The sequence below is a fragment of the Oryctolagus cuniculus genome, chromosome 2, assembly GCF_964237555.1.
Source record: "Oryctolagus cuniculus chromosome 2, mOryCun1.1, whole genome shotgun sequence".
NCBI classification, from domain to species: Eukaryota; Metazoa; Chordata; class Mammalia; order Lagomorpha; family Leporidae; genus Oryctolagus; species Oryctolagus cuniculus.
The window spans coordinates 3,153,904-3,180,282 of record NC_091433.1 but is presented as its reverse complement, the minus strand read 5'-3'; the positions used below and the strand labels follow the sequence as shown (position 1 = coordinate 3,180,282).

Genomic DNA, 26,379 nt, shown 5'->3' with positions numbered 1-26,379 from the left:
CACACGGCCGCACGTCTCTGTCGTCAGTGATGACGGACCCGTGCACACGGCCGCACGTCTCTGTCGTCAGTGATGACGGACCCGTGCACACGGCCGCACGTCTCTGTCGTCAGTGATGACGGACCCGTGCACACGGCCGCACGTCTCTGTCGTCAGTGATGACGGACCCGTGCACACGGCCGCACGTCTCTGTCGTCAGTGATGACGGACCCGTGCACACGGCCGCACGTCTCTGTCGTCAGTGATGACGGACCCGTGCACACGGCCGCACGTCTCTGTCGTCAGTGATGACGGACCCGTGCACACGGCCGCACGTCTCTGTCGTCAGTGATGACGGACCCGTGCACACGGCCGCACGTCTCTGTCGTCAGTGATGACGGACCCGTGCACAGGCAGCCGCACGTCTCTGTCGTCAGTGATGATGGACCTGTGCACACGGCCGCACGTCTCTGTCGTCAGTGATGACGGACCCGTGCACACGGCCGCACGTCTCTGTCGTCAGTGATGACGGACCCGTGCACACGGCCGCACGTCTCTGTCGTCAGTGATGACGGACCCGTGCACAGGCAGCCGCACGTCTCTATTGTCAGTGATGACGGACCCGTGCACACGGCCGCACGTCTCTGTCGTCAGTGATGACGGACCCGTGCACACGGCCGCACGTCTCTGTCGTCAGTGATGACGGACCCGTGCACAGGCAGCCGCACGTCTCTGTCGTCAGTGATGACGGACCCGTGCACACGGCCGCACGTCTCTGTCGTCAGTGATGACGGACCCGTGCACAGGCAGCCGCACGTCTCTATTGTCAGTGATGATGGACCCGTGCACACGGCCGCACGTCTCTGTTGTCAGTGATGACGGACCCGTGCACACGGCCGCACGTCTCTGTCGTCAGTGATGACGGACCCGTGCACACGGCCGCACGTCTCTGTCGTCAGTGATGACGGACCCGTGCACACGGCCGCACGTCTCTGTCGTCAGTGATGACGGACCCGTGCACAGGCAGCCGCACGTCTCTGTCGTCAGTGATGATGGACCTGTGCACACGGCCGCACGTCTCTGTCGTCAGTGATGACGGACCCGTGCACACGGCCGCACGTCTCTGTCGTCAGTGATGACGGACCCGTGCACAGGCAGCCGCACGTCTCTATTGTCAGTGATGATGGACCCGTGCACACGGCCGCACGTCTCTGTCGTCAGTGATGACAGACCCGTGCACAGGCAGCCGCTAGCAGGGAGCTGCATCGGAAGTGGAGCAGCCGGGCTCTAACTGGTGCCCATTTAGGGTGCCGGCACCCCAGGCCGCGGCTTTACCTGCTACACCGTGACGCCGGCCCCGTGACTGCTCTTTCTTCTGCTGGTTCACTCCATGGGCACCATCGCCAGGGCTGGGCCAGCTGGAAGTCAGGAAACTGGGACCCCGACGTGGCGGCAGGGCCCCGGGCGCGTTAGCCGCCAGCTGCCGCAGGCCAGGATGCAATAGCAGGAGGCTGGATCTGAAGAGGTGGAGGAGGAGGCAGGGCTCCGTCCTCACCCTCCCATGGTGGGGTGTGCGTGTCAGCTGCACCGGGGCGCTTGCCCCCGTAGTGCCAAGGAAGCCACGTGACCAACACGTGAAAGAGCATATCCGTTTCTTACGAATGCTCGGAGCAAAGCAGCCGAGGAGGACTCGCTCAGTCTGATAGAGGACGGCTGCAGAAGTGGCCTCAGCTGGCCCCGCTAGTGGGGGGACACTGAAAGCCGCGCGGGGATGTCCCGCTCACCGTTCCTGGCCAGCGCGTCCTGGAAGCCAGGCTGGCGCGTTGCTGTGGGGATGCCACATGATGCAGTCGCGAGGTCTCCTTCAGATGGAAACGTGGCGCGTTGACCTAGCAGCCCCACTCGGGCATTTACACAGAGCAATGAGAGCTCACGTAGGAGAGTGTTCATCACAGCTCTCTTCATGATTGCCAAGACGTGGAAGTGGGCTGGCGCTGTGGGGTAGCAGGCTAAGCCTTCCCTTGCAGTGCCCACACCCCTTGTGGGTACCGGTTCACGTCCTGGCTGCTCCCCTTCCGATCCAGCTCCCTGCTCATGTTTCTGGGAAAGCTGTGGAAGACAGCCCAAGTGCTTGGGCCCCTGCACCCACGTGGGAGACCCGGAAGAAGCTCCAGGCTCCTGGCTTTGGATCGACCCAGCTCCAGTTGTTGCAGCCATCTGGGGAGTGAACCAGTGGATGGAAGGCCTCTCGGCCGGCGCCGCGGCTCACTAGGCTAATCCTCCGCCTGTGGCGTCGGCACACCGGGTTCTAGTCCTGGTCGGGGTGCCAGATTCTGTCCTGGTTGCTCCTCTTCCAGTCCAGCTCTCTGCTGTGGCCCGGGAAGGCAGTGGAGGATGGCCCAGGTCCTTGGACCCTGCACTCGCGTGGGAGACCAGGAGAAGCACCTGGCTCCTGGCTTCAGGTCAGCGCAGTGCGCTGGCCGCAGCGGCCATTGGGGGGTGAACCAATGGAAAAGGAAGACCTTTCTCTCTGTTTCTCTCACTGTCCACTCTGCTTGTCAAAAAACAAAAAACCCTCTCTGCCTCTCTTTCTCTGTCTGTAACTTTACCTCTCAAATAAATAAATTTTTAAAATCTTAAAAAAGGCAGGAAACCCAGCTGTCATTTTAAAAAAATGGAAGCATCCCAAATGCCCTTCAATGAGTGAATAAAAGGGGGTGCATGCTGCCCGTGGTCAGTGAGAAACCCACCAGCGTGGGTGAGTCACGGGGTGTTAGGCACTTGGTAGGAAGTCCTCACAAGAGGTTACATCCTGCGACTCCATCGGTACAGGCTGGGCGTCCGTGCCCTGCAACGCTCGGGCCCAGAGCTTCTCGGAATCTGTGTGTCCCTACCAGGGTGTCTGGGGGGTGGGAGCCCCTTCCGCACGTGGCCTGGAGGTGACTTCACACAGTGTCCCTAGTCCATCTGCATTCTGGCTGAGCCCTTCAGGGGGTTACTCCACACAGTGAGAGAAGAGCAGGTGGATTCCACGTCCGACCTCCACACGCCGCCTTTCTGGAAGGGAGGGAACAGGCGTGGTGGGCTGGAGTGGGCGCAGGAAGTGGCCTGCGACTGCCCCCGTGCTAAGCCCGGGTTCTGGGCGCGTGTGAGCTGCCCCGTAGTGGTGCTGCTTTCTGGGAAGGCTGGCAGGGGGGCCTTGGGGCTTTTGGATGCTTCCCCCAACCCTTGAAATTTAAAACGTTGATAGGGAAGCAGAAACCCCGGTCACGCTGATCCAATTCCCAGTGGAAGCCTGAGGGCTTTTGTCGGGGCGCATGAGCAGGGGAGCTGACCCCTGGGCTTTTCCAGGCCGGTTGGTACAACCTCCTTTGTGTCTGGGGGCGCACAGTGGGTCCCGCAGGGCTTCACAGTTGGAGGGAGTGAGTCTGGCTGGAAGTCGTCTTCACACTGCTTGCCTGAGTCGACCTGGGACCTTTACTGGCCTCTGGGAGATTTGACAGGAAATTGCAGGGTGGGCGTCTGGCATGGTGGCAGAGATGCCACTAGGGGTGCCCGAGCTTGAGCCCCCGCTTCACTTCAGTCCAGCTTCCTGCTGATGCACACCCAGGAGGCAGCTGACGACCCAAGGGCTCACCTGAGCACCTGCCGCCCGTGCCGGAGACCCGGGTAGAGTTCTGAGCTCCTGGCCATGGCCTGACCCAGCCCTGGCGATGGCAGGCATCTGGGGAGTAGACCAGGAGATGGAGGACCTCTCTCCTGCTCTGTCTCTCTGCCTTTCAAATAAAATGAAAATAAATAAAAATTCAAACAAATAAAACTTTCTGAAAAAAATAAGTCCCGTCCAGCAATGATGACCTAACCGTCCCGTAAAAACAGACGCAGCTTCTGCACAGGGCGCCCCCCGGGGGAGTCGTCTCTCTGGTTTTGTGTCCTGTCCCTGTGCCCAGTGTTAACGTGGCCTGCCGGTAGGGGGCGCCAGGGTAGCCGACGGTAAGACGCTCTGGATTCCAGTGCCGCTCGCCAGCGGCTGTACCTGGAGAGAGGGGAGGGGAAGACGATGCCGATGGCACTGGTGTTGGCCTCCTGTTGGTGCCATAACCAGCCGTCCCAGACTCATTGAAACGACAGGTGCTAAGTCGCACTTTTAGGGCTCAGAAGTTGGGCAGGAGCCTGCGCGCTTGGTCTCTGTAGCGGCTCTGGAGGGTCTGGTTGAGGCTCTGGCGTTCCCGGTTTGTGGCTGCATCTCCGCCAGGTGCTGCACCTGCTGGCATCCGCCCTCACCTCTGTAGTCAGGGCTCCCTGTGCTCCGACGCGGATAATCTGGAATAGTCCCGTCAGGGGCCGTGGGGCCCATCACCTCTGTGAGAGGCGCTTCTGCTGGCTGAGACTCCAGGGGTCACACCGGTGGCAGATGCGGTGGCGGTGGGGTCTGCTCGTGAATTGTTAGCGTCAGGTGGGAGGTGTGGGCGACGCTCAGCCCAGCGACAGGCACGCGGCAAGCGTTTGCGAGTGGCAGCAGCTGAAGAGCTCGGGTGGCTGCCACTGGCCACTGCTCACCGTTTGTCAGGTCCTGGGAGGCGCCGGTGAGTGGACTGGGCCGCCGCCCAGGACCCCGCTCTGAAGGCACAGCCCAGGCTCCCAGCGGTAACGGCTGCTTGGTCGGAGTTTCACGTGGTGTTTCAGCTGCACTTGAGGGCTCCCCGGAGCCAGGTTGTTCCTGCCAGCAAAGGGTGACCGTGGCCTGGTGGCCGAGCTAGAGCCTGGTCAGTGTGTGGCAGGGGCGGGGTTCCGGGGCAGCGCCCTCTGATTCCAGAGGCAGAGCTGCTCACGGAGCTCACTTGCGAGTGGAGGCCTCGAGGGGTGAGTGGGGGGCTGTTGTAGGGAGTGGGGGTGAAGGGAGGAGAGAGGACCCGGCAGGGGGCGCGGAGGGAGCCCTGGGGAAGGTGGATTTTAGCTGGGCAGGGAGGTGGCGCTGGGAGACACGGTGGCAGGCTGGAGCGGCCTTTTGGTGCCGCCGGGAAGATGCCACGTGGGGCACCTGCACCCCATACAGGAATGCCCGGGCTTGAGTGTTGTCTCAGCTTCCCGCTCCGGGCTCCTGCTCCGGCGCCCTGAGACGCAGCAGGAGGTGGTCAGGTAGCTGGGTCCCTCCGCCTGCGTGGGAAGCCTGGCTCCCAGCTTTGGCCTGGCCCGTCTGAGCCGTCATGAGCATTTGAACTACACTGAGACGGGACCCTCTGTTCTCTCTCAAATAAATGGGATTTTAAAAAAGCCATTGAAGAGTGGAATGGAAATGAGCGCCGCCTGTGACGGTGTCACCTGGTGTGACCTGTTCGGGTGCGCCTCCGTTCTGTTGTTCTCTGCACAGGAAGAGGGACCGCCTCACCCCTCCACTTCACGTCTCCTCATGGCTTCTTACTGCCTCTGGGCCTTGCCCTGACCCTACAAGGACCGCCTGCTCCGGCCCCGCGGCTGCCCCTCACCAGCTCTGCCTCAGCCTGCGTGCTCAGGTCTTTGCACTCGCTCTTGTCCCTGCCTGCAGTGCTGTGCTGTGGCTCTCCACCGGCCGACTCCCTCCCTGGTCTCAGCTCGGATGCTACTGCGCATGGCCGCCTGGCCAGCCCCGCTCCATCACGCTGTTGCGGGCCTCTGGGGTGTTCCTGGGTCTCAGCTCGGATGCCACTGGTGCATGGCGTCTGGCCAGCCCTGGCCCATCACTCTGCTACGGGTCCCCGGGTGCTTTCTGCACAGAGCTGTCCCTCTTGAACGCTTGCCTGTTGCTTGCTGCGTGGCCTGCCTCTCATCCCCACTACAGGGTAAATTCAGGAGAGCAAGGCCCAGGCCTGTTTGCCTGTTGGCCGCGTCATCTCCAGGCCTGTTTGCCTGTTGGCCGTGTCATCTCCAGGCCTGTTTGCCTGTTGGCCGCGTCATCTGCAGGGCTTGGGACAGCCCTTGTTTCAGTGGATGGGTCATCTGTAGATTTACCAGGGTTGTAAGCAGATAAAGGAATGTCAAAGCTTCGAAACCTATGACGTTGTAAACGGTTTCCTTATTTCTGGGACAATGTGTGCGTTTGCCATGTCCTTACCCGCTCTTCCATGACTGTCTCCACGTGCGAAGCTGCGGGGTTTGTGCAGTTACCTGGAGATTTAGGAGCCACACAACCACTCCCAGGCTGGGCGCCGAAGTGCCTCCCTCAGTGCCGTCGGGCCCCTGTGAGGGCATCTGGCTGGGAGATGGCGGGGGCTGCCGCGGCCGTGATGCCGTCACGGGCAACCCTGCTGGACCTGCGAGGGTGGAGGCAGCCGTGCTAGAGGTGAAACCAGCAGGAGAACGCAGCGTGCCGGTGCGGACGCTGGAGCCTGGGAGTGAGCGCCGGTTAACTCGGAAACGGGGGGTCTTTGCATGTGCGCTAAGACAGCCGTGAAACCCCGTGGCTGATGGAGGCAGGGAGTGTGTCACATCCTGATTGCTTAGCAGAAGCCCGTCTGTCATCGCAGGATGTACTGTGTGGTTGAGACTTGGTACCTGGAGGGATGGAAACCACTGCTGACGCAGCCTGCAGGTTGCAGCCTGCCCGGAGCTGAGCGGCGTCTTGGCAGTCTGTCGCATCGTGCACAGAACACACAGTTAACGCGTTCTCTCCCACGTTCACTTGGGTGTGCACGTGGACTCCTGTGCCAGCCCCAGGTGTGTGTGGCGCTGGGGTTGGGCTGGGGGTGAAGGTGCTGGCACAGTGTGTGGTCGTCTTCTAACTGCAGACTTAGGTCCCCATGAACCCCTGCGGCTGCTCAGCTCCCCCTCCCCACCTCAGGCTTCCCACCGTCCCGCACGTTGAGCACGCAGACCCGAGCTGTCGCTGGTCCTGGAAGCTTGCTTGCCTTATCCCTGGGCAGAGCACTCTGGGTGCCGGCTGGGTGGGAGGAGGGAGGCCAGATGGCTTCGTGTGACGCCACGCTGATCCACAAATGCTCGGGCGCCCCTGTGCCGTGCTCTGTAGTAGCCCGTCGTTCCGTTGCTGGGAAAAAGCTCGCGTCTAGACCCGGAGGCTGAAAGGCCAGGCTGGGAAGCTCCGTTTCTCTGGGCTCTGGCGAGGGCCTCGTGGCTACGGCACCCTGATGGGGGTGGGGGGTGTGCAGGGGAGGGAGCCAGGGGTGGCGAGGGGCCGGCCTTTCTTATTTATTTCTTCGAAAGGCACAGTGACAGAAAGGGAAGGGGAACAATTTAGAGATCTTGCATATACTGGTTCACTCACCAAACGCCCACGATAGTCGGGGCTGAGCCGGGAGCCCGGGACCCCGCTGGGGTCTCCCACGTGGGCGGCAGGTGCCCAAGTGCCTGGGCCTTCCCAGCTGCGTTAGCAGGTTGCTGGATCAGAGGCCGAGCAGCTGGGGCTTGAGCCCAGGTATATGGGATGCCCCCTGCGTGCGAGGGGCAGCTTAAGCCGCTGCACCACAACACTTGCCCTCGACGGGACGGCTTCTGACATTTTGAACATATTTCTTCATTTTGCCACTTTCCATTTCTGAAAAATGGAGCCACTTGAACATAAGGTGCAGATGGCGTGATGTCTTGTTCCTAAACACTTCAGCAACTGCCTCTGAAGAGTAAAGACCAGGGGGCATTTGGCCCAGGAGACCACACCCACAGGGAAGTACCCGGGTAGCTCCCAGGAGACCACGCCCACAGGGAAGTACCCGGGTAGCTCCCAGGAGACCACGCCCACAGGGAAGTACCAGGGTTAGCTCCCAGGAGACCACGCCCACAGGGAAGTACCAGGTTAGCTCCCAGGAGACCACACCCACAGGGAAGTACCAGGGTTAGCTCCCAGGAGACCACGCCCACAGGGAAGTACCAGGTTAGCTCCCAGGAGACCACACCCACAGGGAAGTACCAGGTTAGCTCCCAGGAGACCACGCCCACAGGGAAGTACCAGGTTAGCTCCAGGAGACCACACCCACAGGGAAGTACCCGGGTTAGCTCCCAGGAGACCACACCCACAGGGAAGTACCCGGGTAGCTCCCAGGAGACCACACCCACAGGGAAGTACCAGGTTAGCTCCCAGGAGACCACGCCCACAGGGAAGTACCAGGGTTAGCTCCCAGGAGACCACACCCACATGGAAGTACCAGGTTAGCTCCCAGGAGACCACACCCACAGGGAAGTACCAGGTTAGCTCACAGGAGACCACACCCACAGGGAAGTACCTGGGTTAGCTCCCAGGAGACCACACCCCCAGGGAAGTACCCAGGTTAGCTCTCAGGAGACCACACCCACAGGGAAGTACCCCTGTTAGCTCCCAGGAGACCACGCCCCCAGGGAAGTACCCGGGTTAGCTCCCAGGAGACCACGCCCACAGGGAAGTACCAGGGTTAGCTCCCAGGAGACCACACCCACAGGGAAGTACCCGGGTTAGCTCCCAGGAGACCACGCCCACAGGGATGTACCCGGGTTAGCTCCCAGGAGACCACACCCACAGGGAAGTACCCGGGTTAGCTCCCAGGAGACCACACCCACAGGGAAGTACCAGGGTTAGCTCCCAGGAGACCACGCCCACAGGGAAGTACCAGGGTTAGCTCACAGGAGACCACGCCCACAGGGAAGTACCCGGGTTAGCTCCCAGGAGACCACACCCACAGGGAAGTACCAGGGTTAGCTCCCAGGAGACCACGCCCACAGGGAAGTACCCGGGTTAGCTCCCAGGAGACCACACCCACAGGGAAGTACCCGGGTTAGCTCCCAGGAGACCACGCCCACAGGGAAGTACCAGGGTTAGCTCCCAGGAGACCACGCCCACAGGGAAGTACCAGGGTTAGCTCCCAGGAGACCACACCCACAGGGAAGTACCAGGGTTAGCTCCCAGGAGACCACACCCACAGGGAAGTACCAGGTTAGCCCCAGGAGACCACGCCCACAGGGAAGTACCAGGTTAGCTCCCAGGAGACCACGCCCACAGGGAAGTACCAGGGTTAGCTCCCAGGAGACCACGCCCACAGGGAAGTACCAGGTTAGCTCCCAGGAGACCACGCCCACAGGGAAGTACCCGGGTTAGCTCTCAGGAGACCACGCCCACAGGGAAGTACCCCTGTTAGCTCCCAGGAGACCACGCCCCCAGGGAAGTACCAGGTTAGCTCCCAGGAGACCACACCCACAGGGAAGTACCCCTGTTAGCTCCCAGGAGACCACGCCCACAGGGAAGTACCCGGGTTAGCTCCCAGGAGACCACGCCCACAGGGAAGTACCCAGGTTAGCTCCCAGGAGACCACACCCACAGGGATGTACCCGGGTTAGCTCCCAGGAGACCACGCCCACAGGGATGTACCCGGGTTAGCTCCCAGGAGACCACGCCCACAGGGAAGTACCAGGGTTAGCTCCCAGGAGACCACGCCCACAGGGAAGTACCAGGTTAGCTCCCAGGAGACCACACCCACAGGGATGTACCCGGGTTAGCTCCCAGGAGACCACGCCCACATGGAAGTACCCGGGTTAGCTCCCAGGAGACCACGCCCACAGGGAAGTACCCGGGTTAGCTCCCAGGAGACCACGCCCACAGGGAAGTACCCAGGTTAGCTCCCAGGAGACCACACCCACAGGGAAGTACCTGGGTTAGCTCCCAGCTCTGGCTCCTGATCCCAGCTTCCTGCCAGAAAGACCCCAGGAGGCAGTGGTGATGGCTCCTGGCTTCGGCCTGGCCCAGCAGCAGCCATCATGGGCATTTGGGGAGTGAACTGTGTGTTGGCCTCACTTTGTTTCTTCTCTCTCCACCTCTCAATGGGAGGGGAGAGGAGTAAAGACATTGTCCTGCATAACCTGGGACTGGGACTGTGACCCCAGACCTCATGCCAGGCGGGCAGCAGGTCCACCCCGCGTTGTGTGCCCCTAAACGCCCAGGACGGAGCAGGTGGTCTGACCGTGACCCCAGGCCTCGTGCCAGGCGGGCAGCAGCTCCACCCCACGTTGTGCGCCCCTGAACGCCCAGGACAGAGCAGGTGGTCTGACTGTTCCTCACCTCTTCCTCATGGCTGGCACCTTTTTTTTTTTTTTTCAAGTGATTTTGGGTCACAGATTGAACACCGCACGAGACGAGTAGCAGGAGGGTAACACCAGAGTACAGGCGCAGTGGGGATCTGGGCTCGTGGCACGGAGCCCAGACAAGTTAGGGTGAGATTGCTGTCTGGGTTCTGCAAACTCAGTGAAGCACCGTTCCTGTTAGACGTGAACCCGCGGGTCGGTTGTCCCTGGACAGTGTCCGGTGCTCACCTAGCAGCCATGGCACGGGGACAGCGCTCTGCAGACACGGTAGACACGCCAGCACCCCCTCTCCCAGCACCCGTTTCTGTGCTGGCTCTAAATGTCGGGCAGTTTTTCTCCCCAAGGCTTTCCTTGATCCTTTCTGCCTGAAACCACCTCTCCTCCCTCTTCTGTTGTTTGAAAATGGCTGATTCAGGCGGGCGCTGGGCATGGAGTAGGCCTGCCCGCTCCCCGGTCCAGCTCCCTGCTAACGCACACCCAGGGAGGCAGAGTGGTGGCCCAAGGGCTTGCGCCCTGCACCCACGTGGGAGACCCAGAGGAAGCTGCTGGCTCCCGGCTTCCGCCAGGTGCAGATGTGGCTGTATTTGGGAAGTGAACCAGTAGATGGAGGGTCTGTCCCTTTAAAAGCTTTTATTTATTTGAAGTAAAACTAATTTGCTTTCAAATAAATAAAAATATAGAAGAAAAGAAAACCTCCATCCAACTCCAGTTTCTGGAAAGCCGGCTGTGTCGGGACCGGAGGAGTTCCCGCGTGCCTGCTGCTTTGATGCGGATGCGTCCGCGCTGTCATTGTGACCTGGTTCTAGAACTGTCTTCCCCAGCCGGTTCTGAAGAATTCTTCCGCAGCCAGATAGGCCTCTGGTGCCTGGCAGCAGGCGGGCCACACTGCCGTCTCCGGGCAGGGAATTCTCTCTAGAGGTTTGCCTTTTTCAGTAGCTTCCCATCAACGGGATTTTTTTTTTTTTTTTAAGGACGTATTTATTTGTTTGAAAGAGTTAGAGGGAGAGACAGAGAGATCTTCTGTGCTGGTTCACTTCCCAGATGGCTGCCCAGGGCCAGGGCCAGGCCAGGAGGCAGGAGCTCCACCTGGGTCATCCTGCAGGTGCAGGGGCCCAGGCGTGTGGGCCGGCCTGCTTTCCCAGGCCATGGCAGAAGCGGAGCAGAGGGGACCTGAGCTGGGAATGCGTCCCTGGCTCCGGTGGAGGTCCCGGGGTCCCAGATCGGCCGCCCGTGGGGGCCACTGGGAGCTGCACTGGGAGTTCTGTGTGGTGACGTCCGCAGGGCCCTGGCCCAGCACAGCCTCCAGGGACGCGGGGACTGAGGGCCTCCTCTTGCTGTCGCCCCCAGAAGCTTCTCCGGACCCTGCGTGCGCCCCCCGGAAGCCGCCCGCAGCCTGATTTCTATTTGAGGGCGCACCCACAGTGTCCGGAACCCAGCCAAGCGTGCGCAGGAGGAGAGCTGTCCGCCGTCGCCCAGCCTGCACCCGGGTCACCGCGGCCCCCTTCTGCGTGGACCCTTTCGGTGCTGCGTGGCCGGGGGTTGTCCTCCTGCAGGCTTCCTAGCGTGAGGCCTGCGTGGCTGCGCCCGCCGAGGGCCGGTGGCCTAGGGACGCCTCCTGTGGCCGGGTCGGGAACCCCACTTGGCAGGCCCTGGAGAGCCCTGGAGAGCCCTGGACGCCCCGGACGCGGGAGCGCGGACCTGAGTCTGAGCCGCCGGGCAGGGCCTGGAGAGCCCTGGACGCCCCGGACGCCGGAGCGCGGCCCCCGAGTCTGAGCCGCCGGGGAGGGCCTGGACGCCCCGGACACGGGAGCGCAGACCCCGAGTCTGAGCCGCCGCCAGGCCCGACGCATCGAGGCCGGGGGCGCGGATCGGCTGCACTGCATCTGCGCGCAGCTGAGCGGCCTGCCGGCCCGCCCCGCCCGCGCAGTCTGCGGAGCCACCGCGCCTGCCCCGCCGCGGTCGGCGCAGGGAGGAGTAGGGCGGCCTCCGCGGGACATGGAGCCGCCGGCTGCGCGCCCCTGAGGCCCGGGCGTTCATGGTGAGTCCGCGGCGGCGGCCCGAGCGCCAGCATCCCCCGCGGGTGTCTTCAGGGGCCCCGCGGTGCGCGCCCCTCCCAGGCCTCCTTTGTGTCCCGGTGCGGGGCGGGATTGCGAGACCCCGGCCTCACGCCAGGTTGTGCTTGTGTCCTGTGTCCAGGGCCGGGTCAGCCCGGGCCGCGAGCCCTCCTGGAGGCCAGAGCGGCCTTGCCGGCTCTGCGGCCACAGCCCTGTAGAGACGGGATGGCACCTACCGGCGCCCGGTGCGCTGGCCAGGCTGCGGCAGCAGCCCGGTGTGCTGGAGGCCGGCTGCAGGCCCGCCGCCGGGCACGTGCCGATTCTGGGTGCCTGGGAGGGAGGTGACCACCGGGAACTGCTTTCCCGGGGGCCGGCGGTGCTGTCTGGAAGACTCCAGCCAGAGGGGGCCCTGGGCGTTCCCAGGGGCTTTGCTGGGGCGCGCTCAGGCCTCAGTGGGCACCAGGACAGTCTTTGGCAAGCCGCAGCGTCGGTAGCACCTGAGCAGGCCACCCTCCCCACTCGAGAGGATGCTCAGACAAATGCCCCCCTTCCAGACAGTTGTCTGTTAAATGGCAGCGTGGAGCCAGCCGCGGCTGGAGCATCCCAGGCCTGCCCCAGCGAGTGTTTGAAGGGTCGGGGCCGGCACCTGCCGTGGCTGCCTGTCAGGGGCGCGTTCATCCCTGCTGTGTTGTCCTCACGTCTCACAGCGGACACTCAGGTCTGGAAGACTGAAGAGGGCCCCCGCGGGGGGCTGGCAGGGACAGACCCAGGCCCGCTGCTGGCTGGACCCGAGCCGCCAGTGTCTCTGGTCCGCGTGGAGAGCCTGCCCGTGTTGGCGGCTTTACCCCTGCCTGCCTCCTAGCCCTCAGGGTTGTTTGTTTATTATTATTATTGGGGGGGGGGTACCTGCCATCTGCTGGCTCCTTCTCCAAGTGCCGGCATCGGCTGGGGGCTGGGCTGGGCCAGAGCCGAGAGCTCACTCTGGGTCTCCCGGTGAGTGCAGGCACCAGCTACCTGGGCTGTTACCTGCTCCTCTTAGTGTGTCTGTTGGGAAGCTGGAATGGGAGCAGAGCCTTGGACCCGCGCACTGTGCTGTGGGACGTCAGTGTCCCAAACCAGCGCCTCTCACCCTGAATCAGACGCCTGCTTGTCCCCCCCCCCCCCCCCCGGCCGCCGAGAGCCAGACAGCTTCCATGGGCTGCTCTGCTGGGCTACTCCTCAAGCGCCCACGGTGGCCGGGGCCCAGCTACCGGAGCCATCACTCGCTGCCTCCCAGGGTCTGCAGTCAAGCTGGCGTCGGGGGCTGGATCTGGGCGTGGAGTCCAGGCCCTGCGGCTTGGGCTGCAGGCGTCTTAGCCCACCCCCGGGCTATTTGCGAAAGCTAACGTTGCTCCTGAAGGCGCTGTAGTCAGACTTGAGCAGGCTCTGTCTGGTGCCCTTTCTCGTCCCAGCCCAAGTAGATTTCCAGGGAGTCGGGGCCCCTGCTGGCCGGATCACCCCTGATCGAAGGCCACTTCGAGTGGCGGTGCCAAGGCCTCCTGTCTGCACCAGGACTGAATGCCCATTGTTTGAGAAGCCTGATCTCTCCGTCTCTCCTGAAACAAATATGCTGGGGCAGGCCTCTTCTTCCTGCCTTCTGAGCTGACGGTTTTGAACCTGAGGAGTGTGCTGCGGTCTCCTTGCCCTCGGCCCTGCGATGCGGGCGCGGCCGTGGACGCCCCGTACCCATCTGTCCTCTCGCTCCTCCTCCCCCGGGGCTCGTGGTGGCCAGCCTCAGCTGGACGTTGAGCCCCGCAAGTCCAGTCGGTGCGGCCAGAGTGCTCGGCCTGGTGGCCTCTTGCCCAGCGTTTACCTGTCTCTGCGCCAGTGGCGCCCTTGGTGAGAGGCTTTCCCAGATGCCGCCTGGGCGAGCACCGTGTGTGTCCCGAGCCCTGGCTCCTGCCTCTGCCGAGAGACCTGCAGGGCTGGGGCCGCCGTATCTTGTGGCCCCTCCCCGAGTGAGCTCCTCTCGCGGCACGGTCCCTCCCCTCTTCCTTCTGCCTGGTGTGTGCGCTTTGCTTCGGCGCTGAGGCAGTGCCCAGGTACCCTGGCTCCTGCTCTCTCTCCCCCCGAGCCTTTGCTGGGTGGTCAGCAGCCCGGCCCTGGTTAGCTGTGGTTTCTGTTGGTGTGCTGGCTTGGTGTGGCCTTTGCTGGCACCGTTCTTTGTAAACTGCTCGGGCAGGGACTTTGACCGGCTGTGTGTCTAAAGCGGTGACTGGCAAACTGTGAAATGACACCCGTTATGCCGTTGGAGACCCAGAGTGCAGCCTGGAACAGCCTCCCCTCGTGGTGCGCTCTGGTGTGGTGTTTATCTCGTCACACTGTCGCGAGCATGTAAGCTAGTGTGCGACCAGGACTTCAGGGAATCTGGTTCCGCGTCCACCTGCAGGGCCGTGCGTCGGCGATCGGCTGCTGCGGTCTGTGAGTTGGACTGAGGTGGAGGCGGCGCCCATGGGGCTTGGTTGAGTGGGTGGCCGGCTGCTGTGGGCGTGTTGTCTGACTGCTAGGGACCTGCGGCTGGAGACAGCGGGAGGACTCGGGCCTCTGCCTCCACAGCCTGGGCCTTGCCTTGTCACGTGCTGATCCCGCGCTGGTCAGGCACGGCCGACCGCTGTTCCGTACGCGCACCCAGCCCGGGAGCGAGTGCTCACCCCGCTCCCTTGGTTCCAAAGGTGGGCCGGCCGGCGTGGACGTGAGTTCCTGTAGGTCGCTGTGGTGGAGCCGGATTCCGGGCAGGACTGTAGCCGTCTCCACGCGCGTCCTGGGAGGCTTTGCCTGGCGTTTCCAGTACGGCCAGGCCGGGCTTCCTGCGACTTCTTTTTCTGGCCATGCGGTGCTCTATGGGACTGGAACACAAGCTTGTGCTTATTTGGAAGCCAGAGGACAGAGATTTTCCATCTGCTGGCTCCCTCTGCAAAAGCCAGAGCTGGGCCTGGCCGAGGCCGGGGGCTGGAGCTCGGCCGAGGCCCCCGCCTGTGCGGCAGGGTCACAGGTCACAGGTGCTCGCGCTGCCTCCTGGGTGCACGTGGCAGGGAGCAGAGCTGGGACTCCGGCCCAGGCACTGCCGTGCGGGGCGCAGGCAGCCATCCCGATCCATGGCACCGACGCCCGCCCCCGAGCGGAAGTGTCTGCTGTTGGCTGACTCAGCACACCTCACCTGTTAGGTCTGAAGCTTAGCTTGCATGGAGCCTGGACGACACAGGCACTCCCATTCTTCACGTGGCCTCTGCGAATGCTACGGGCGCAGAAGCAGACGCCCGGCCTCCGATCCGGCCTCCTTGCTCGCCCACGCGGCCGTGTTGACCCTGCGGCCGTCACAGTGTGACGCGTGACCTCAGCTGCAGAGAGAGGCTCTGATGGGAGAGGCTTGATGGAGGCGCTCGCCCGGCTGCCTCCTGCTTTCGGTGCCTCTGCGGGCTGTGCACCTTGCAGGGCTCCTGGTTGTTGTGTGCCCCTGGAGCGGTTTTCCTGGCTCACGCTGCTGTGTCCAGTCTGGTGGGGGAGCGAGGCCGTGGTGTGCACCACCCAGCCCCCCTGCGCCGAGAGCGCCGGCTTTACGGGCGTCTGGCCATCCTTGGCAGCCGCCTCTGGGCGGGGTTGGCCATCCTGCAGCTGTGGGAGCGAGGCTCAGGGACTCCGCGTAAGGACCTTGCCCAAGGTCGCAGCTCATCATTGATCTGAATTTGCTGCTGGCCAGTCCGGCCCGAGAGGCCACAGCTAACCCTTGTAGGACTGGACCTTTTCCTTCAAACCCTCACGCCTGTTTGAGAACACGGAGGAAAGGGCTGGGCCCGCTCAGAGCGGCAGAGTGGAGGGGCGGGCCTGGCCCTGAGGCACTTCCCTTTGATTCTGTGGAAGGGTGTGCGTGAGGCGCGTCGGGGTTCTGGGCCGGCTCCGTGTGGGCCCGGCGTCTCTGTTCTGGGCCCGTGACTCGCCGCACAGGCCCGGCAGACCGGGAGCACCCGGGCTGTGTCCTGGTTCTCGGCACAGTGCAGCCTGCCTCGGGGTCTTTCCCTGTGGCACGCAGGTGCCGGGGGCGGGCGGGGGCGGTGTCCGTGCTCGGCTGTCGGAGGCCGTGAACCGTGAGCCTGTTTTCTCCCTGCGCGCCTGCGTCTTGACACACTGCCTTCTCGCAGCCTTGGATCTTGAGGACATCGCTTGTTCTCTTTAGAGGCCGCTGTAGGCCTGTCTGGGTGAGAGCATGGTTGCCTGCCAGAGGGTTTTATCAGTAGCACAGGCGGCCGCCACCACGTGGCAGTGCCCCTCCCATCGCCTGGAGTGGCTGCTGCAGTCCCAGGTTCACCCGCTTGTTTGCCGTCTTCCCCACCGGATGGCCCTGCGAGCCTTGTCTGTGTTCCCATACAGAGAGCACTGCGTTTGATTTTGCAGAGAGCTGAGGCACACACGGGGCCCGATCCTGGCCACACAAGAGCTAAGGGCGCGCCCCGTACCTGCCCCTCGTCACACACGGGGCCCCGATCCTGGCCACACAAGAGAGCTAAGAGTGCGCCCCGTACCTGCCCCTCGTCACACACGGGGCCCCGATCCTGGCCACACGTTGGAGTCTGGATCCAGGTCACACCGAGTGTCCTGATCTCGGTCAGGAGTGAGCACACACTAGCCCTGCCCTGGTCACACAGGAGCCAGGGACACACACTGCCCCTGCCCTGGTCACACAGGAGCCAGGGACACACTGCACCTACCCTGGTCACACAGGAGCCAGGGACACACACTGCCCCTGCCCCTGCCCCTGCCCCGGTCACACAGGGAGTCAGAGACGCACACTGCCCCTACCCCGGTCACACAGGAGCCAGGGACACACACTGCCCCTACCCTGGTCACACAGGGAGCCAGGGACACACTGTCCCTGCCCTGGTCACACAGGAGCCAGGGACACACTGCAGCTACCCTGGTCACACAGGAGCCAGGGACACACTGCCCTGCCCCAGTCACACAAGGAGTCAGGGACACACACTGCCCCTGTCCCAGTCACACGGGGATCCAGGGACACACTGCCCCTGCCCCAGTCACACAGGGAGCCAGGGACACACACTGCTCCTGTCCCAGTCACACGGGGATCCAGGGACACACTGCCCCTGTCCCAGTCACGCAGGGAGTCAGGGACACACTGCCCTGCCCCAGTCACACAGGGAGTCAGGGACACACTGCCCCTGCCCCGGTCACACAGGGAGCCAGAGACACACACTGTCCCTGCCCCTGCCCTGGTCACGCAGGGAGCCAGGGACACAAACTGCCCTTGCCCCGGTCACACAGGAGCCAGGGACACACTGCCCCTGCCCCGGTCACACAGGAGCCAGGGACACACACTTCACTCTGATCCTGGTCACACAGAGATGTAAGGGTCACACGTTGTTTCAGGAGCGCCAGCTGTCTGGCCGTCCTGGCCCTGTGGAATGCGTCTCCCAGGTGTGACTGAGCTCTGGTGGCTGTGTCGTGGAACCAGCCGGTGACCAGGTGGGTATGGAGGCGGCCCTGACATCCCCATGGAAAGATGACTCACGTGACAGTCTGCAGCGGTGGCCGTCACAGTGGTCAGTTACATGGAGCATGGTCAGTTACATGGTGCGTGTTCAGAACAGCGCACCTTTAGGCAGGACGAGGATGGGAGAGTGGAGACAGCGTTTGTGGGTTCTTTCGGGGCCGCTCTGATGTGCGTTCCCACCCACAGGGTGGGGTGCAGCCCTCTGCACAGGTGGGGTCCCGTGTTCCTTCTGAGTAGCGGGGGTGTTCACTGCGTCGTGGACTTAGATTGTGAAAACGGCTCCTGCTTTTGGAAGGACTTGTGGTACCAGAATTGGCCGAGCCCCCAGTTACGCCCGGTTTCTTTGTCCTAGGAATATGAAGACAAGGCTGGAAGACCTAGCAGGCCGCCCTCCCCAAAGCAGAATGTGAGGAAGAACCTTGACTTTGAGCCACTCTCCACCACCGCACTCATCCTCGAAGACCGACCAGCGTGAGTCCCGGCAGAGCGCTCGCGGCCGCGGGGCAGGGCGTGCCGAGCCTGGGGCCGCAGAGGGCGGCCGGCAGCCACGCTCCCATCCCGTACCCGTGTTCCGCGGTGGGGTTAGATGACAGCTTGGAAAACTGTGCCTTAGCTAGCATGGAAGCCTTGACCAGGGTTTTCCACTCAGGGTTGGCCCCTGTAAACCAGCGCCGGAGGCTGCCTAGGTGGCTCCTGCAGGGGAGGGCCGCTCGCAGCTCCCGGCGATGCCGGAACCGGTTCTCCAAGGTGGCGGTCGAGGTGGTGCCCTGAGCAGGCCGTGGGGAGCGGACGCGGGCCCCACCTCTCTCTGGACTTCTGCTATGGGGGGTCCCGTCTGGTGACCCCGGTGGAGGAGGGAGGCTGCCCCTCGCGCCCGTTCACAGTGTGCCATGTCCGCGTGCTGAGCTTCTCCGGAAAGCTGTGTTTGGGGACAGGCAGGGAAGCGGGCTGACAGCCAGCAGCTGCTTACGCTCCGGCCTCCCTGCCGCCCCCGAAGTGCAGCGCTGGTGGAGTAGATGGAGCCAGTGGGTCCAGGGGGGACCTCTGTCCTCTGCAGCTTCTGGGCCCTGAAACCGTGTAGGGGAGAGAATTCCCGAAGCAGGGTGCTGAAGGGCGAGGTGGAGCCCTGAGGTGCAGCAGGGGCGTGGCTCCCGGCATCCCTCATCGCAGGGCGCCGTTGCCTGAGGGGCACGGGCAGTGGGATTCTGCCCCTTCCCGCTAATCCCACCCTTGTGAAAGAGCATCCGTTCTGTTATTATTGTAAAGGTTGATTTACTTATTTGAAAGGCAGCGTTACAGAGATGCAAAGGCAGAGAGAGAGAGAGAGAGAGAGAGACAGAAAGATATCTTCCATCTGCTGGTTCACTCCCCAAATGGCCACCAACAGCTGGAGCTGCGCTGATCCGAACGAAGCCAGGAGCCAGGAGCTTCTTCCGGGTCTCCCACGTGGGTGCAGGGGCCCAGGCACTTGGGCCGTCTTCTACTGCTTTCGCAGACCACAGTGGAGAGCCAGATTGGAAGTGGAGCAGCCGAGACTCAAACTGGCGCCCTGTGGGATGCCAGCACTGTAGGCAGTGGGTGGCTTCACCTGCTATGCCACAGCGCCACAGCGCCGGCCCCTCTATTATTATTATTTTTACTGGGATTTGGAGGTGCATGCCATTTTTAAGATGCTATATATTTAAAAAAGTACTAAGACAGACTCCATCGCTAGCATGGAACTTGTCCCGGGAGACGCCCGTGTGTCTGTCGCAGTATGCGCTGTCGGGGCCCTGCCTGGAGCTGGCTCAGGACGCTTGGCAGTCTTGCCCCGCGGTCAGAGCAGAGCCTGCGGAAAACACCCACAGGCCGTTTTCCCTGTTGCAGCTGAACGCTGTTAGAATTCACGTTTTACAAAATGTGTTTGTTTTCCTTTTGTAAGCAGAGATCTTTGACAGAGCCATGTGATGTTACAAAAAATCTAGTTTTTGATCTGTCAGCTGTACGTTGGTTAGTAACAGTGCTTCAGATTTTTTTTCTTTTTCCTTCAACGACTTTAGTTAACATTTGTAACGGTGAAAACTCCTTTGTTTCCTATCAAGAAACCTCCCCGCGAAGCCCGCTGAAGAGGCGCAGAAGCACCGGCAGCAGTATGAAGCCATGGTGGTTCAGGCCAAGAAGCGAGGTAACTGCGGGGGCGCGGCCGGCCGCGGGGCCGAGCTCCCGGCTGCGGGGGTGCTGCCTCGCCCTGTGCAGCCCCAGAACCCCGCTGAGTGAGCCTGGGAATGTCCTGGCATCCGTAACGTCCAGGAGCATGCTGTTTCTGCTGCCCATCTCTGTTGTCTCACTCGGGGTAGCACCCTGACCTTACATGGAGATAGAGGCTGTCTCAGCTAGACGGAGCGGGCCGGGGCGCCCACGGAGCCGGCGGCAGGTTTGGGCCTCTGTTCACAGGGAGTGTGATTGGTTCGGTAGAATCTCTTGGACAGCCAAAGACCTCCACGCTTTAGAATATTTTAACGGTGACTACGACAGAGTGTGTGTGCATACAGTGCAACACTGGCCTCAGGAAGGAAGGGCATGCTGACAGACGCTGTGACAGGGGCGGGCCTTCAAGACATGGTGCTGAGTGACAAAGCCGGCCTCCGAGGGACAGGCGCTCGGACGCGGTCCCTGGGCTTGTGAGACCCATCGAGGCGGCGAGTGGGGAGCTGGAGAAGTCCTGGAGGTGATGGGGCCGTGGTCGCACGCCCGTGCGACTGTGCTACGGCGGTAAAATGGCAAATCTTAGCATACGTTCTGCCACCATTTGGCAAAGCACAGCCGCCCCTGGCATCCGTGGGCGCTGGGCCCAGGGCGCTCCTGTCGCCTTGCGGACCAGAACCCGCCGGCACTGCCCCCTCCGTTTGCCTCTCGCCTACGCGCACCCTCTGGTTTGGGCAGGTCTTCAGGATGCGTGTACATGCTGGGTGGACAGTGGCTGCGTGGTTGTGGTTAGGAAACACAGGAAGAGACGTGTGCAGTGTGCAGTGTGCAGTGCGATGCAGGGTGTGGTGGTGAGCCCGCAGTCCACACCGAACGGGGCGTGTCTTACTGAATGGGGCGTGTCTTACTGAATGGGGGCGTGTCTTACTGAATGGGGGCGTGTCTTACTGAACAGGGTGTGTCTTACTGAATGGGGGGTTGTCTTACTGAATGGGGCGTGTCTTACTGAATGGGGGGTTGTCTTACTGAATGGGGCGTGTCTTACTGAATGGGGGTTGTCTTACTGAACGGTGCGTGTCTTACTGAGTGGGGCGTGTCTTAGGTGGCTTTTGTCCGTTGAGGGTGTTGCCCAGGCTCTCAGAAGACAGCAGAGGGCTTCCATTTGGAAGGGGTTCGAGGGTGTGTCGATTGGGTGGTCCTCTCCTGGGTTTGCCCTTGTTGTATTCAGGGCGTTGTGTCTTTGTGTGCGTGTCACACTTCCAAAGCTTACCAAAGGGTGGGCGAGACGCCGGAGCGCTCCCACATCCGTGGGCTCCGCGGATTGTGCTCCATGCGAGCGTCCTGGGGCGGTCTCTGCGCCTGGCCTGCACGTGCTGGCCGCCGGGTAACAGGTGTTTCCTGGTCTCTGCTCGGGATTTCAGAGCTGAAGGAGGCCCAGCGGAGGAAGAAGCAGCTGGAGGAGCGATGCAGAGTGGAGGAGAGCATTGGGAACGCCGTGCTCACCTGGAACAACGAGGTCCTGCCCAACTGGGAAACCATGTGAGGTTTGACCGCGGCGCCACCATCTGCCCTCCCTGCCCCACCCGCGCCAGGCTTCAGATGTCAGGACTTCCTGTGACTCAGCATAGAGTCTGAGCTTCCAACCCTCCCGGGCAGAGATGGCCTGCCCTCCCTCTGCCCCCTAGGGAGCCCCCAGTAGCTGCTGCCCCTTCCGGCCCCAGGGCCTTAGTGTGCTCCACGCCCTGTGCCTGCAGCGCTCGCGCGCACCTCCTCTCACAGCAAACTTCCGCTCGCTCTTCAAGGCTCCGCTCCCCTCAGGAAGAGATCCTCGGGGTGCTCCCCCACCCCCGTTGTCGGGTGGAGACCAGGTCTGCTCCGACAGTGCCCCCCGGTGTCAGCACCGAGCGTGCACCCAGCGGAGCCCGGCGGTGGCCCGCATCCGGGGCTCTCTCTTTCTGCCTGCGTGTTGGCATGGGTGGGGCCCGTGTAGTGCAGAGGCGGGTGGGGAGCTTGGAGGCCGCGGCCCCGCTGCTCTCATGCTGCATGTTGGCGTGCTGGGGCTCCCCGAGATACCCATGGGCGTCGTTGCTGTCCCTCTGGGGGCCGGGCATCCCCGCCGAGGTCTCCACCAGGAAAGTGGGCCGTTCTCAGAGCCTGCTTCTTCCAGGCTCTTCCTGCGCACCCTGTCTGCAGGCCATGCGTGCTCACCTCCCGGTGAGGTCCTGTCTGCAGTGAAGTTGGGCAGCTCTGACGTAGCGGCCACTTGCACAACCCGCAGGAGGCCGGGCCACGTCTTGCTCTGCCCAGCCAGTCCTCGCCACCCTCCTGTGCTCTGGCTGTCGCTGGCCCTTCAGAGCCCTGGTCTGGGGCGGGCGCTGCGCCCTCTGCTTCGTGTGGCTCCCTGTGTACCGTTCTCTGCGCCCGTCACAGTCATTGCCAGGGGAAGGCGACGGTGCATCTGGTCTCCCCGGAGCCCTGGGCTGCACACTGCACGGGGCTGAGGCTGGGACTCACACAGCCGTGTGTCCCTGGCTCCTGGGCCTTGGGGCCAGGCCCGCGGACAGACAGGTCCTCCTCGCGCCGAGCAGAGCCGTGGACTCACGCCTCCGTTTTTGTCCAGGTGGTGCTCCAGGAAAGTTCGGGATCTGTGGTGGCAGGGAATCCCGCCGAGTGTGCGAGGCAAGGTCTGGAGCCTAGCCATCGGCAACGAGTTAAATATCACCCACGGTGAGTGGCCCGCGCGAGCCCAGGCTCGGGGTGCAGCCCTGGGTCCTGGGGCTGCTGCTATCCCTTTCAAGGACCCTGGCCAGCTGGGAGGCCTGGGCGCAGTCACCTGAGCAGGCGCCCCGGGCAGAGGGGAGGGCAGGTGCGCCTGGGGACGCGTGCGCGGCTCACGCACCCGGGATGGGACGCGGACGTGGAGGGGCGGGGGCTGTTCTTTCTCTGGAGCTGCTGTGCTTGGGGAACCTGCTGGCTGCTTGGGGATTTTTCTCAGGCACCGCAGAGGGGTCAGTGTACTGTACTGGGACTGGGTGTCAGGGCCGTGGGGTGAGATGTGTGCCCCCAGGCTGTTTGTCGCCCTGTGCAGCATCTGCCCAGTCTGTGTGAAGCCCAGAGCTCCGCGGGTCCGTGCACTCGGGGGTACCGCGCTTTATGGCTCGTGCGTAGCAGTCGTCACCTTCCCCTCCCCTTCCCCACGTGCAGCGTGGCTCTGCCATGTCCCGCAAGGGCCCCGAGGCCGCTGGGGAGGGCCTTGAGTCTGGCACTGCCTGTGACTGGGGAGCCGGCCTTGTCTGGCTCCGCCAGCGTCCTGGCTGTGAGGAGAGCGGCTCACAGCTGCAGGCCGGAACCCGTTCTGGCTGCACAGCGCTCAGCACTGGGCTGTCTCTCCAGGTCCCAGTCCCGGCAGGCCCCGGAGGTCTGTGCCTTTTCATAGTCAAATGGATTTTTCCCGAGTTCCCAGCCACTCTAGGACCGGCAGGTATTCCTTAGGAGAGCCGGTCTGAAGATCGCACGGGGGCCCCTGACGCATGGCCGTGGTATGCTCTGCGTCGGTGGTCCTGGCTCCGAACTGTTGGGCATTTCTCTTTCACAAGGGAGTTATCTTACATTCACTGGCAGCAGCGTACATGCAACAAACACTCATATATAGGTATTTACATGCGCGCACACACACACATGCACACACGCTCACATGTACCCCTCCCCCCGGCTTTGTGCCTTCTCGTTCAGGTGTCTGTAGCTGGTTGGGCCATGGCAGACCAGCTTGTCCATGATCAGAGGCCTGTCCCCGGCAGTGTGCACCTAGGTGATGGCGGCGGGCAGGCTGGGGGAGACGCACGTCTGTGCAGGGGGCCGGGGGCAGGGAGCCTCCTGGAAACTTCGTGCCCAGCCCCATCCCTTCCATGATCTGTCCCAGCACTGGCGCGGGAGACGACCTAACCCTGCACTGTCGGCAGCCCGCTCTGCTGGAGGTGGTGCCCCTGCCTTGTGCGTTCCATGTCCGGCTCTCCCTGGTGCCTGGGTTGATCGTGTCATTGTGGATCCGGCTGAGCACCGGTGGTGTCCGCCTGGAGTGATGTGCTGCTTCGTCAGAGCTGTGGCCTCACCCGCCGTCTGCCCCGCCCGTGCCCCGCCCAGGTCTCTGTGACCCAGGGCTGCTGCACCCGTGCCCCGCCCGGTTCCCTGACCCAGGGCTGCTGCACCCGTGCCCCGCCCAGGTCTCTGTGACCCAGGGCTGCTGCACCCGTGCGCCGCCCGGTTCTCTGTGACCCAGGGCTGCCCGCTTCATCTCGCTTTCCCTGCGCTTCCGAGCCAGTGCAAGAAGAGTGACCTTGGACTCCGATTGCGGAGAGCCAGGCCTCGTCCGCTGTTCTGTGCTCATGTGTCTTACTTGGTAGACAGCACTCCTGCAGGGCCAGGCCTTGCTGTCCTCCTGAGAACATTGAGCTTCCTGGGGAGGCCCCGTGGCTGGGGCTCGCGGGAGATGCCGCTTCTAGTCCGGCTGACTCTGACCCGTGTTCTGACCACAGCGTCGTCCTTTGGGAAGTCAGGCTGGTGCTCTGCAGGCAGGGCTGGGGTCTGGGGAGAGGCTGTAGGAGCCGTCTCCTCCCCTCCCCACAGCACGCACCAGCAGACCACGTGGGCCTGTTGAAGCCCTGACCCTGACCCTGCCGGTGTTTCTGTGAACTTGATCTCCCCGGGGAAGTGGGTCCCTGGTGGTCCATCTCCTGACAGTGACGCAGGCAGAGGTCCCACCCGGTGCTCGGGCCACAAACCTCCACACAAGCTGGCAGCCGCCAGGTCTGGGCCAGGGCAAAGCCAGGAGCCAGGAGCGCCCCCTGGGTCTCCCGTGGGGGTGGCAGGTCTGCTGCTGCCTTCCCAGGGGCCTTAGCAGGAGCGTTGCACAGGTGGCCTGGCCTGCCCCACGTCCCCCGCCTGCCCTCCGTGTCTGTCCCCTCAGCACCCGCGGGCAGGTGGCGCTTTCTGGGTCAGGACGACGCGCAGTTGCACCCATAATGATGCCTCTTCTGCCGTGGCACCTCGCCTGGGCTCTAAGTTACGTCCTTTACAGGGCGAGAACCAGGCCACAGTCAAGGTTTGACAGGTTGTGTCATGATGGTGCAGCTAGAATCTGAGTTTCATTGTAATAAAATGGCTTGCGCTGTGCAGAAGGCGGCTGTGTTGTGTGGAGATGCCAAGGGCGAGAATCGCGCCTGGTTTAAGCGGTGACCTGGGGCACGGGGGCGCTGGGAACAGGAAGCGCCTGGGCCTGGTGTGTGTGGGGGGGCAGGGTCGTCACAGTCGCTCTCTGAAAGACAGAGGGGTGTGGGCATCCCCGTGGAGGTCGGTGGGTGCTCGTCAGTTTTGGAGCAGGGCTTATTTATTCTCTTCCTAGTCTTCTGCAAGTTTTATTGTCCATTTGGGAAGCAGAGGGATACACACAGAGAGCTCTCATTCACTGGTTTACTCCCCAGAGGCAATGGCCTGGGTCAGAGTTCGAGCCGGGAGCGGGGAACTCCATCCAGGTCCCCCACGTGGGTGGCAGGGTCCCCGCTCGCCGGGAGCTGGTGCAGAGACTCGAAGCCAGGCGCTGCACGGTGGGACCTGCGGCTGCCCCCAGCCTCACTTGTGAGGCTGCACGCCTTCTCCTCGGATGATGTTAAGGGTTAGACTATCCAGAGGACGGCTGGAAAAATAAGTCTGAACATGGACGTGTTGGAGACTGTTGTCCTAGTTCCTTGGCTGTCCCTGGTCGTCTGCTCCTTTCCCTACCCCACTTGATGGGCAGCCTGTGCCATGCCAGGAGCAGTTGCAGGGTGAACCTGCCGGAAGCCTGCTGGGCTATCGGTGGTCTCCGCCCCCTCACCCCCCACCCATCCGCTAGACGTGAGTGCGTTACTCTGGGTGGGGGAGGGGAGTGAGGGACCCACAGAGTTTTAATTCCAGGAACTCACGGTCTAGGAAGGGCAGCAGGCAGATCTCAAGGGGGTAGGACAAGATAGCTTTGCGGGTAGGCGTGCCAGGCGTAGCGGGGTTGTGCGTGTGCCCTTTGTCCGTCTGTGACTGTGTCTTTACACAGCGGGAATGCCCTCAGGCTCACTGGGGGAGCTGCTTACATCGGGAGCCTGGCCGGGCACAGCAAGCCCGTCGTAGCTGGAGGGCAGTGTGGGCTGGTCCGGGAGGGTGCTCACTCGTGCCCTCGAGACTGACCTGGTGGCTTCCCTTCCAGAGCTCTTCGACATCTGTCTCGCCCGAGCCAAGGAGAGGTGGCGCTCGCTCACCACGGGAGGCCCAGGCACCGGGGTGGACAGTGAAGGTACGCCGCGCCACGCCTGTTGCTGCGGGGCCAGTTCTGGGGCCACTCGTCACTGCGGAGCGGCTTCCCGTCGCTGCCGAAGTGCTTTGTGTGGGTCTACATAGAGCTCCGTGGGAAAGGGTCTCGTTAAGGAGAAGTAGGGAACGTCCGTTCCTGGCAGGCGTCGAGTCCCAGCACGCGGGGGACGGGCGTCACCAGCGCTGCTTCCTGTAGGTGCTGTGCGGTGCCTGTGCCGGGCTGGGCTGAGGGTTGGCCTCCAGGGAGAC

General features: G+C 62.9%; 1 protein-coding gene across 5 annotated transcripts in view; it reads left to right on the top strand.

Moving 5' to 3' along the window:
• TBC1D14 (TBC1 domain family member 14) overlaps nt 1-26,379 on the top strand; it is a 102,255-nt gene that overhangs the window by 52,924 nt on the left and 22,952 nt on the right. For 2 of the 5 annotated variants that reach the window (XM_070069552.1, XM_070069553.1), the window contains exons 4-8: nt 17,963-18,081; nt 19,692-19,774; nt 21,216-21,333; nt 22,415-22,521; nt 26,027-26,113. In XM_070069552.1, coding sequence (XP_069925653.1) covers nt 17,963-18,081; nt 19,692-19,774; nt 21,216-21,333; nt 22,415-22,521; nt 26,027-26,113 — 514 coding nt within the window. Of the gene's footprint in view, nt 1-10,575; nt 10,933-11,895; nt 12,053-17,474; nt 17,583-17,962; nt 18,082-19,691; nt 19,775-21,215; nt 21,334-22,414; nt 22,522-26,026; nt 26,114-26,379 lie in introns of those variants that run through there. The other 3 variants (XM_070069556.1, XM_070069554.1, XM_070069555.1) reach the window with 3 other exon arrangements.